Consider the following 12,010-nt stretch of genomic DNA (forward strand, 5'->3'; position numbering starts at 1 on the left):
TCAAAAGTGAAAAAAGCATTGTCAAGTTTTTCAGAAACAAACATACCAGCTGCCATTTTTCAGAGTCAGTTAAGTACCTCAGTCAGTTTCATCCACACTGAGTATGCCTTGTCATAGTAGATGGGCATCTTTTATTAAATATCTCAAAGAGCTTCAAATATGCAAGAAGGCTCTTCAATCAGCTGCTATTGAAGAAGGGGTGGTTGGGCATTGTCCCTGAGTAATTCGCACTGACATTTTTGATGTCTTTTGGATATGAAACTCAGAATTAATTTCACTTCTTGAATTAGTAGCTCAGACCATTCAGAATATGAACAATGATAATTATACATTGTTTGATGTCAAGAATGAGTTCCTGAACATTTAAGAAACATATTTGTGAGAATATGGTACACAGTCTACTTCCAAAAGCTGAAGATAAAAAGATAATAGGCAAAATAGTATAATGGAAAAAAATCAAACGATCACTCCAACACATGATGTTGCTTAATTTCTTTATCAGCACTTCCAGGGCCAAGACCTTTCTGATGGTTAATTTGATTCAGCTTTTGACCACAGTTGAAGTCTGTTTTTGAAGAGGCTCGTTCACCTGCACATCTATCAATGTGATATATCATAGAATCATAGAATATCAGGGTTGGAAGGGACCTCAGGAGGTCATCTAGTCCAACCCCGTGCTCAAAGCAGGACCGATCCCCAATTTTTAAATCATCCCAGCCAGGGCTTTGTCAAGCCTGACCTTAAAAACTTCTAAGGAAGGAGATTCCACCACCTCCCTAGGTAACGCATTCCAGTGTTTCACCATCCTCCTAGTGAAAAAGTTTTTCCTAATATCCAACCTAAATCTCCCCCACTGCAACTTGAGACCATTACTCCTTGTTCTGTCATCTGCTACCATTGAGAACAGTCTAGATCCATCCTCTTTGGAACCCCCTTTCAGGTAGTTGAAAGCAGCTATCAAATCCCCCCTCATTCTTCTCTTCCGTAGACTAAACATCCCCAGTTCCCTCAGCCTCTCCTCATAACTCATGTGTTCCAGTCCCCTAAACATTTTTGTTGCCCTCTGCTGGACGCTTTCCAATTTTTCCACATCCTTCTTGTAGTGTGGGGCCCAAAACTGGACACAGTACTCCAGATGAGGCCTCACCAATGTCGAATAGAGGGGAACGATCACGTCCCTCGATCTGCTGGCAATGCCCCTACTTATACATCCCAAAATGCCATTGGCCTTCTTGGCAACAAGGGCACACTGTTGACTCATATCCAGCTTCTCGTCCACTGTAACCCCTAGGTCCTTTTCTGCAGAACTGCTGCCGAGCCATTGGGTCCCTAGGCTGTAGGGGTGCATGGGGTTCTTCCGTCCTAAGTGCAGGACTCTGCACTTGTCCTTGTTGAACCTCATCAGATTTCTTTTGGCCCAATCCTCTAATTTGTCTAGGGCCCTCTGTATCCTATCCCTGCCCTCCAGCGTATCTACCTCTCCTCCCAGTTTAGTGTCATCTGCAAACTTGCTGAGGGTGCAATCCACACCATCCTCCAGATCATTTATGAAGATATTGAACAAAACCGGCCTGAGGACCGACACTTCGGGCACTCCACTTGATACCGGCTGCCAACTAGACATGGAGTCATTGATTACTACCCCTTGAGCCCGACAATCTAGCCAGCTTTCTATCCACCTTATAGTCCATTCATCCAGCCCATACTTCTTTAACTTGCTGACAAGAATACTGTGGGAGACCATGTCAAAAGCTTTGCTAAAGTCAAGGAACAATACATCCACCGCTTTCCCCTCGTCCACAGAGCCAGTTATCTCGTCATAGAAGGCAATTAGATTAGTCAGGCATGACTTGCCCTTGGTGAATCCATGCTGACTGTTCCTGATCACTTTCCTCTCCTCTAAGGGCTTCAGAATTGATTCCTTGAGGACCTGCTCCATGATTTTTCCAGGGACTGAGGTGAGGCTGACTGGCCTGTAGTTCCCAGGATCCTCCTTCTTCCCTTTTTTAAAGATGGGCACTACATTAGTCTTTTTCCAGTTGTCCGGAACTTCCCCGGATCGCCATGAGTTTTCAAAGATAATGGCCAATGGCTCTGCAATCACATCCGCCAACTCCTTTAGCACTCTCGGATGCAGCGCATCCGGCTCCATGGACTTGTGCACGTCCAGCTTTTTTAAATAGTCCCGAACCACTTCTTTCTCCCCAGAGGTCTGGTCACCTCCTCCCCATGCTGTGCTGCCCAGTGCAGTAGTCTGGGAGCTGACCTTGTTTGTGAAGACAGAGGCAAAAAAAGCACTGAGTACATTCGCTTTTTCCACATACTCTATCACTAGGTTGCCTCCCTCATTCAGTAAGGGGCCCACACTTTCCTTGACTTTCTTCTTGTTGCTAACATACCTGAAGAAACCCTTCTTGTTACTTTTAACATCTCTTGCTAGTTGCAACTCCAGGTGTGATTTGACCTTCCTGATTTCACTCCTGCATGCCCGAGCAATATTTTTATACTCTTCCCTGGTCATTTGTCCAATCTTCCACTTCTTGTAAGCTTCTTTTTTGTGTTTAAGATCAGCAAGGATTTCACTGTTAAGCCAAGCTGGGCGCCTGCCATATTTACTATTCTTTCTACACATCGGGATGGTTTGTCCCTGTAACCTCAATAAGGATTCTTTAAAATACAGCCAGCTCTCCTGGACTCCTTTCCCCCTCATGTTATTCTCCCAGGGGATCCTGCCCATCAGTTCCCGGAGGGAGTCAAAGTCTGCTTTTCTGAAGTCCAGGGTCCTTATTCTGCTGCTTTCCTTTCTTCCTTGTGTCAGGATTCTGAACTCAACCATCTCATGGTCACTGCCTCCCATATGCCATCATGTGCCAGCAATGCCCCTCTGCCATGTACATTGGCCAAACTAGACAATCTCTTTGCAAAAGAATAAATGGATACAAATCAGATGTCAAGAATTATAACATTCAAAAACCAGTCGGAGAACACTTCAATTTTCCTGGTCACTCAATTTCAGACCTAAAAGTCGCAATTCTCCAACAAAAAACTTCAAAACCGGACTCCAACGAGAAACTGCAGAACTGGAATTAATTTGCAAGCTGGACACCATTAAATTAGGCTTGAATAAAGACTGGGAGTGGATGGGTCATTACACAAAGTTAAAAACTATTTCCCCACGCTAATTTCCCCCTACTGTTACTCACACCTTTTTGTCAACTGTTTGAAATGGGCCATCCTGATTATCATGACAAAAGTTTTTTTTTCTCCTGCTGATAAATAGCCCACCTTAATTGATTAGTCTCTTTACAGTTGGTATGGCAACACCCATTTTTTCATGTTCCCTGTGTATATATATCTTCCTACTGTATTTTCCACTGCATGCATCCGATGAAGTGGGTTTTAGCCCATGAAAGCTTATGCCCAAATAAATTTGTTAGTCTTTGTTACATTTGTTAAGGTGCCACAAGTAATACTATGCTGTTTATACATCCAAGAATTGCATTAGCCCTTTTTGCCAAAACCTTACTCTGGGAGCTCATGTTGAGTTACATGTCCACTATGACTCCTAAATCCTTTCCAGGATACAATCCCCCATTGTGTAGCTATGGCCTGCATTCTTTGTTCCTAGATGTATGGTCTTGCATTTGGCTATATTAAAACTCATTTGTTTGAATAGGCCCAGCTTACCAAGCAATCAAGACCACTGTATCTAACTGCCCTGTCCTCCTCATTATTTACCACTCTACTAACCTTTGTCATCTGCAAATTTTATCTGAAATCAATAGGATTACTTTCATAATAAAGTTCTACTCAAAAAGGATAAGCGTGGCAGATTCAGGGTTCTAGATTGTAAACTCATTAGAACAGAAAGCATATATTTTAGTTTTGTGCAGCACGGCACCCATTATGGAAGTTTAAGAAATAAAGATAATGATGTGCTCTGTCTGTATCAACCTTTGTTGCTAGAAACAAAAGAGTATACTTATGTAAGAGAATGTTTTGTTAGATACTATAAATATATTCATAAATCAATTAAATGTATTTTTGTTTTTGTGTATATGCTGTTCTTATTTAATGTTAAATTATGTGTGTGCACATTCACACAGCTAAAGGAGATAAGTGCAAATAAAGACCCATATTTTGGAGGGAATAACTTAGGAGTGTAAGTATCCATTTTGGCATACCTTAACTCTCTGGTCGTTTTCCTGCCAAAACAGGTGTGGGTTCTGTTTCACCCATGCAGGAGCTGATGAATGTGCTGGGAGCTATTCTGCCCCTCTGCTGCTCTGAGTGTCTGTGTTACTCAGCTCTTACAGGATTAACAGAATCCTGAATACACATCTTCAGCCTGGAGTTATTACTCCCCATGAAGTTACTATATTTCCTATACACAAAGAGCAAAATATGCACTTTTAGTATGGGTGATTTATTTTAGAGTAAGGAAAACAACAAAAGAAACACGCGTCTGATGAAGTGGGTATTCACCCACGAAAGCTTATGCTCCAATATGTCTGTTCGTCTATAAGTTGCCACAGGACTCTTTGCCGCTTTTACAGATCCAGACTAACACAGCTACCCCTCTGATACTTAACAAAAGAAAGTACAAGTTTAAAACTTCCATGACAGGGAAAACAGACTGTTTCTCAATCTGTAAGATTCTCTCCCATCCCAAGCCTACTCCCCTGGCAGAGCAGAAGAAAGACTGTCTACATTTTAAATGTATAGTACACAGAAAACAATCATAGGTGGGAAGGCAGAGCCAGAAGTATACCTCAGGAAATTCTGGCTCCCAGATTTGTGATCATTCCTTTAGATACAGTTTGTTTACAAGAATTCTGAACTAAAGTAAAAAAAGCTCAGATCTGTTTACTTCAGACATCATCTCTGAGGATTTATCACTGTCATATCAAATTCTTTAACCCCTCGCAATTTACCTAGCCACTTGAAGTGCCTTGATTTTCAGATACATTTCTCACTTCAGAGAGGCTAACCAGTGCTAAAAATATTAAGAATATTGCCATAGAAAGACTGGATTTATTCACATCCTCTGTAAAGTCACCTCAAATTGATGAGGAGTTAGCTGCATGACAAGAGGCTTTCAAACATCTCCTTAGATCTTAGACTCACTGACCTGATTTCTGTCACTACTTCATACTGATCTGTTTTGCTCTCTCCCAGTGACACTGTCATATGGAATCTACTGATATTAGCTTCCGAACAATGCCACAAACTGGTTATAATAAATTATGCCAAGCTTTTATGTCATGCAGAGATGATGAGGAACCTAATAAAGAGTGAACACCCTTGTTTGTGACGTACTAATTACAACCTTCAGATATGGGCTATAGCCAATCTCCTTGTAAAATCACACAGACTCCTCCAACAGAGAAATCAGACTTTCTTCTTCCTCCTCACTTGTCCTATAACCTTCCAAGACGTTTTCATTAAAACAACAGCTATGGGATCCAAAAGGGCCACTCTAACAATGTCAGTTGAGTAGGAGTGGGGTTGGGGGAGCAGGCCAGCTGGGTCTCTCTATGAACATTGGGGAATCAGGTACCTTGAGGCCTCTGCTGCAGAACAGTGTTCTCTCTGGAGGACAGTCCATAGGGCCTTGTGCTCTCAGGTTAAGTTAAAGTTAAGCACGTGGCAAGTGTCTGCAAGATGGGTGACAAAGTCATTAGGTCTTATGGCTCTTTGCCCTGTATAAAATGAACTGGTAGTTTCAATTCACTTTCTTCTGGTCAGGTAGTCACATCACACACACAACTAACTGGCTTCTTTAATAGAGAGATCAAGAACTGACTAGGCCCTGGACCTGGTTATGAACTCTTATGCTTCAAGGTATAAACCATGCACTAACTGATGGGGGTTAGGAAAAAGCTTCTAGGATAGGTTATTGTACATTATGGGACTTCATGCATTTTTCTCTGGAGCATCTGGGAGTGGACACTGTGAGAGAGAGGAAACTGGGCTAGATGGACCACTGGGATGATCTAGCATGACCATTCCTATGTTCCAAACTACCCTGTCACCCCTTGAAGTAAAAAGTCCAGGTCAGTCAACGTAGGGAAGCATGGATGGTCCACATTATTCAGGGCTATCTGTCACTAGCCACACTCACTTTTATTTGAAAATCACTTAAACTGGTTCTGGTGTAACCTCAATTGGCTTTCATAAAAAATGATAAAAACAAGACTGGGTCAGGTAGTAAACAATGAGTGTCGAGGTGTCAGCCCCATCTTAGGCAAGGGAAGTCATAATATTGCAATGGTCATTATGAGTATATGGTGCACAGATTGCACAATGCACTATTTATGTACTGTGTATACCTCTGATGTGCACATCCTGTTTGCAAATGGCATAGTTCTGTATCACGTCTGAATCTGTTTGATGTATTGTTTGAAGCCATATAGCAGTATAATAGACAGTCAATTCAATTTAGACAATACATTTTGAACTTATACACCTGTCTTCCAGAGATGCTCTGTCCAATCGGCCTTCCATCTCGTGATGTCCTTTGCTTAACAGAATTATGTTTATTTTCGTACAGCACATTAAGTGTACATAGCGCTTTACAGACAGGTGGTTGAAGCATGAAGGGATATATGAATCTTTAGTGCATCTGGCACATAAATATCTTGCAATGCCAGCTACAACAGTGCCATGATAATGCCTGTTCTCACTTTCAGGTGACATGGTAAACAAGAAGCGGGCAGCATTATCTCCTGCAAATGTAAACAAACTTGTTTGTCTGAGCAATTGGCTGAACAAGAAGTAGGACTGAGTGGACTTGCAGGCTCTAAAATTGTATATTGTTTTATTTTTGAATGCAGTTTTTTCTTGTACATAATTCTACATTTGTAAGTTCAACTTTCATGATAAAGAGATTGCACTACAGTACTTGTATGAGGTGAATTGAAAAATACTATTTATTTTGTTTTTTTACAGTGCAAATACTTGTAATCAAAAATAAATATATTTGAAAATGTAGAAAACATCCAAAAATATTTAAATAAATGGTATTCTATTATTGTTTAACAGTGCCATTAATCATGATTAATTTTTTTAATCACTTGACAGCCCTATATTTTTGAATATTTGTATTACATAACTTCAGGATTACCCCTCTGTTTCCCCAATCTACTAATTAAGAGGAAACAAACAGAAAAACAAACAAAATAACAAAGAACTATTAAATACAAAGAGGAGTCATGGGCACCAAGGAGAAACAACAGCCTACTAATGGAAGAGGAGAAAATGCCTAACAATCACCCCAAATCCTGTCTCTGTCCTAAAGGACACATCACAGTTAGAACTCATCTGTCAGATTATGTTACCTGTTGCAGTAATGCTCAAGAAAGCCTAATTTATATGTCTCCAGACTGCATAAGGGCTGCCACCTGACTTTATAATGATGGTAATTAGCTAATGTGATGAAGTAATTTTTCAAAGTTAGCTTCCAAGTTACTGCTCACATGTACTTTACTCTTGTGCTGTGTACAGGGCTGTTTGCATTATGAGAGAGTTAGTCTCTTAGCAGCAATCATGGTCTCACAAACAAGCTTCTCAAAAGGTTTCAAGGTATCCAGGCAACTAGTGTCTCCCAGGATAACTGACTTCAGGCTCAACTCTCTGTCCACTTGTAATATCAAACTGACCCTCAATTGTACTGTTCCAGAACACTACACTTCCCACCGTAGGGTCTGATTCTCCTCTCCACCACATCAGTTTAACTCCAATGATTCCACTAGAGGTCCCCCTAAATTATTTTGGATTAAGTGAGAGGATGCTATATGTGCAAAGGACATGTAGCATCTCTGGACATTCAAGATACATTGATAGCAAAAGACAAACTTTCTTGAGTCTGGTAAGAGTCTATATATTCTGTGCTATATTTTAGATTGTAGTGTCCAACTACATGATCCTTACAGGTTTCCTTTATATTTCTTTAACTTAGTTCCCAACTCTGGGATGTTACCCTTTCCCCAATATTGGGTTATCAAACTCCCTTCAGCAGCTCATCCCAATGTCTCTGTCTGTTTAGCATTTGTATAGTTTGGAGGGAAGAACAGGGATCAGAAAAACAGATCTGTAATCTCACTGTGCCCTTCAGGTGTAAGCTAAAAAGTGACCGTAAAAATGGTAACATGGGGTTCCATCTTCATTCTGTCTGTTTCCAGAGCAAATGTGTCCAGCCTGATTTGCAAACTCACCCTGAGATCCAAAAGTCAATCTGCTTTCTTTCTGGGTCATGCATTATCACCAATAATAAAAAGTCTGCTGTTGAAACTTATTTAACAATTCTGTTGATCATAAGAACGTTACAAGATAATTCAGCTCATTCTTCTTTATGAATGTTGAGTCTGCAGAGCTAACAGTAGCATAAAGTAGTGCAAACTTATTTCTGTCAATAACGTAAGGAGCTCTGACTCTGAATACACACAGTGAATACATATGTGGGGAGAGAAGGTGCCATTTTTATTTGATCACATTTCCCACTAACCTCTCTGTAAATTCAAGCCTTAAAAATGGTAAGCACCTCGGGACAGGTTCTCCTTCTGTACAGAGCAAAGCAAACTGTCAGCCCTCAATAAATATTAAGAAATATTCTTGTGAATGGAAGGATGTCTGAGATTGCAGTTACTTCCCCCACCCATGTCCTCAAGCAACAGTTGTAAATGTATTATTTTAATTATTTATTAAAAATAAAATAAGTTTTTGCAGAACCAGTTAAATGACAGCCTCATTCTCTTAGGTTTGCCAGAAAGTGCAGATGGATAAAGCACCCATGGCTCTGAGAACTGGGAAATGGCAGCCATGGGTTGATTTGATTAGCGTTTCTGAGTATATGTACCCCAAGTTCACATCAAAGGAGAAGTGGATGTCCCCTTCAACTCATGTGCATGTAACCACTACTTATGGCTGGGAGGAGAGGCTCCCTGGAGGGTCCCTCCCTATCCTTTGTTTCAGAGTAACAGCCGTGTTAGTCTGTTTTCCTCCCTATCCTTGTATCCTAACAGATGTTCCTCTCCCATTCCCACTGTACCCCAGTACAATGCCAGGAGTGAGGTGACCCTAATCTATTCCCTGCACCACAGTAGCCATTCTGGGAGACAAGAGATATTTGTCACCCAGCCCCCTCATTCTAGGGGATGTCCTTTCCGCTGCAGTCAACAATCATTTTAGGGTATTCAGAGGGTCCCTCTGTTCCCATTACATCCCAATAATAACCAATCTTCCATTTCCCAGCACCCAGTAATCAAGTAATCAATCAGGCGGTCAAGGTCGGGTATTAGGAAAAACTATTTCACTAGGAGGGTGGTGAAGCGCTAGACTGGGTTAACTAGGGAGGTGGTGGACTCTCCATCCTTAGAGGTTTTTAACACCCGGCTTAACAAAGCCCTGGCTGGGACGATTTAGTTGGGGTTGGTCCTGCTTTGAGCAGGGCGTTGGACAAGATGACCTCCTGAGATGTCTTCCAACTTTAATCTCCTATGATGATTCTATGATTCAGAGCAGTGTTTCTCGACCAGGGGTACCCATACCTCTGGGGATACTTAGAGGTCTTCCAGGAGGTACTCAACTCATCTAGATCAGTGTTTCTCAACCTGCGGTTTCCAGCCTTGAGGGGGGTCCCAGAACAGGTTTGGGGGGGTCACAAGTGCAGGGCCAGCATTAGGGGGGAGGCAAGCAGGGCAATTGCCTGGAACCCCATGCCACCGGGGACCCCAAGAATCTAGGTTACATGCTTCAGCCCCACCGCCCCGGGGCTCAGGCTTCAGAAAAGGCTCACAAGTGAAAAACATTGTGTCACACTGAAATGTAAGTACAGTATTTATATTCCGATCCACTTTATTTTAGAATGGTCTGGTACAAAGGAGAAAGGAAGCAACGTTTCAGTAAGAGTGCGCCGGACCACTGTGGGGTTTTCATGTCTGATTTGGGAAGGAAGACGTTGTTTCAATGAGGTGGGGTACGCAAGACAAATCAGACTCCACCCTGGTGTCCAGCAGTCTGGAAAGCCTGAGAACTGAGTTAGGAGGACTAGGGGAGGCTCCCCTTTTCGCCCTGCACTCCAATAACCACCAGGGGGGTTCAGCAGGTGTCCCTCTTATTCCCTCCCCACCCCATGAAAACTGTGGCACTGGGGGCGACCCTGTGCACCCTAATAATCTCGATGGGAGGCAGGGGCGCCCCCTTCCTAGTCCCCTACAGCCCAGTGGTAGCTAGGGGACAGGGGGCCCCTCCCCAACAGCCAGCCGGTGCCCAATGGTGGGAGCCGGGGTGTCCCCCTGAGGGGCGGGGAGCGCCCGGGGCAGACCCAGCGGGGGGCGCCTCAAGGAGTCGGGGACCCGGTGCCGGGCCGCCGCACTGCGCATGAGCGGGAGGCGGCGGAAGGGCCCGTGAGGAGCCGGACTCGGAGCTGGAGGAGCCGCTGCCGCCTCCGGAGGAAGCAGCCGCCGTCGCCGCCCTCAGTCTCTGCCTGAGCCGGGAGGGGAGAGGCCTGCACAGCCCCCAACATGGTGAGCGCCGGGGGCAGCCTCCTGGGCCGGGCCGCGCGCCGGCCCCCGGGCACCCGCCGCCGCGCAGCGCCGCTATGCGGGAGCCGGGGCCTAGTCGTGGTGGCGCCGGGGGGGGAGAAAGTACCAGGGGGCAGCGCCGCACAGGCGGAGCCTCCAGCCCGGCCGGACAGAGCAAGGAAGGCTGGGGGTCGCTGCGGGGCCTCGGCTCGGCTCAGGCGGGGCTCAGACCCCCTTCAGCTCGGGAGCTGGTGTGTGTGTGTGGGGGGGGCTCAGACCCTCTTCAGCTCAGGGGCTGGGGGGTGTGTGTGTGGGGGGCCGGGGGGCTCAGACCCCCCTCAGCTCGGGGCTGGTGTGTGTGTGTGGGGGGGGCCGGGGGGCTCAGACCCCCCTCAGCTCGGGGCTGGTGTGTGTGTGTGGGGGGGGCCGGGGGGCTCAGACCCCCCTCAGCTCGGGGCTGGTGTGTGTGTGTGTGTGGGGGGGGGCTCAGACCCCCCTCAGCTCGGGGCTGGTGTGTGTGTGTGTGTGGGGGGGGGCTCAGACCCCCCTCAGCTCGGGGCTGGTGTGTGTGTGTGTGGGGGGGGGGGCTCAGACCCCCCTCAGCTCGGGGCTGGTGTGTGTGTGTGTGGGGGGGGGGCTCAGACCCCCCTCAGCTCGGGGCTGGTGTGTGTGTGTGTGGGGGGGGGGCCGGGGGGCTCAGACCCCCCTCAGCTCGGGGCTGGTGTGTGTGTGTGTGGGGGGGGGGCCGGGGGGCTCAGACCCCCTTCAGCTCGGGGCTGGTGTGTGTGTGTGGGGGGGGGCCGGGGGGCTCAGACCCCCTTCAGCTCGGGGCTGGTGTGTGTGTGTGGGGGGGGGGCCGGGGGGCTCAGACCCCCTTCAGCTCGGGGCTGGTGTGTGTGTGTGTGGGGGGGGCCGGGGGGCTCAGACCCCCTTCAGCTCGGGGCTGGTGTGTGTGTGGGGGGGGGCCGGGGGGCTCAGACCCCCTTCAGCTCGGGGCTGGTGTGTGTGTGTGGGGGGGGGGGCCGGGGGGCTCAGACCCCCTTCAGCTCGGGGCTGGTGTGTGTGTGTGTGGGGGGGGCCGGGGGGCTCAGACCCCCTTCAGCTCGGGGCTGGTGTGTGTGTGGGGGGGGGGCCGGGGGGCTCAGACCCCCTTCAGCTCGGGGCTGGTGTGTGTGTGGGGGGGGGGGCGGCTCGGACCCCCTTCAGCTCAGGGGCTGGTGTGGGGGGGAGGCACACTGGTCCCCTGGAATGGCATATGCGGGGGAGGGTGCTGTGGGGCTCACTGGCTCCTTTGTGGGGAGGGTGGCTCAGGACCCTTCACTTCAGTGCTGCGGGGAAGCGGTAACTAGGGCTCTGTGGGGAGGGAGCAGGAACTGCACCTCAGGGCTAGGGGAGGAGGTCTGTGAGTTCCTGGGGGGGCTTTGGGACCCAGCATCTCAGGGAGGGTTTGGTAGGGAGTATTCCAGGCCGCTCCTCAGCAAGGGGTC

The 12,010-nt window shown here is 46.7% G+C and overlaps 1 protein-coding gene across 2 annotated transcripts in view; it reads left to right on the forward strand.

The window, feature by feature from the left end:
• The first annotated feature begins 10,377 nt into the window (after window positions 1-10,377).
• Window positions 10,378-12,010, forward strand: part of DCUN1D1 (defective in cullin neddylation 1 domain containing 1) — a 41,356-nt gene continuing 39,723 nt past the window's right edge. For both annotated transcript variants that reach the window (XM_074963504.1, XM_074963503.1), the window contains exon 1: window positions 10,378-10,526. Coding sequence is in view for 1 of the 2 variants with exons in the window: in XM_074963503.1 (XP_074819604.1) it covers window positions 10,524-10,526 (3 nt within the window). In the remaining variant the exon portion in view is untranslated. The remainder of the gene's footprint in view (window positions 10,527-12,010) is intronic.

The sequence above is a fragment of the Natator depressus genome, chromosome 9, assembly GCF_965152275.1.
Source record: "Natator depressus isolate rNatDep1 chromosome 9, rNatDep2.hap1, whole genome shotgun sequence".
NCBI lineage: Eukaryota > Metazoa > Chordata > Testudines > Cheloniidae > Natator > Natator depressus.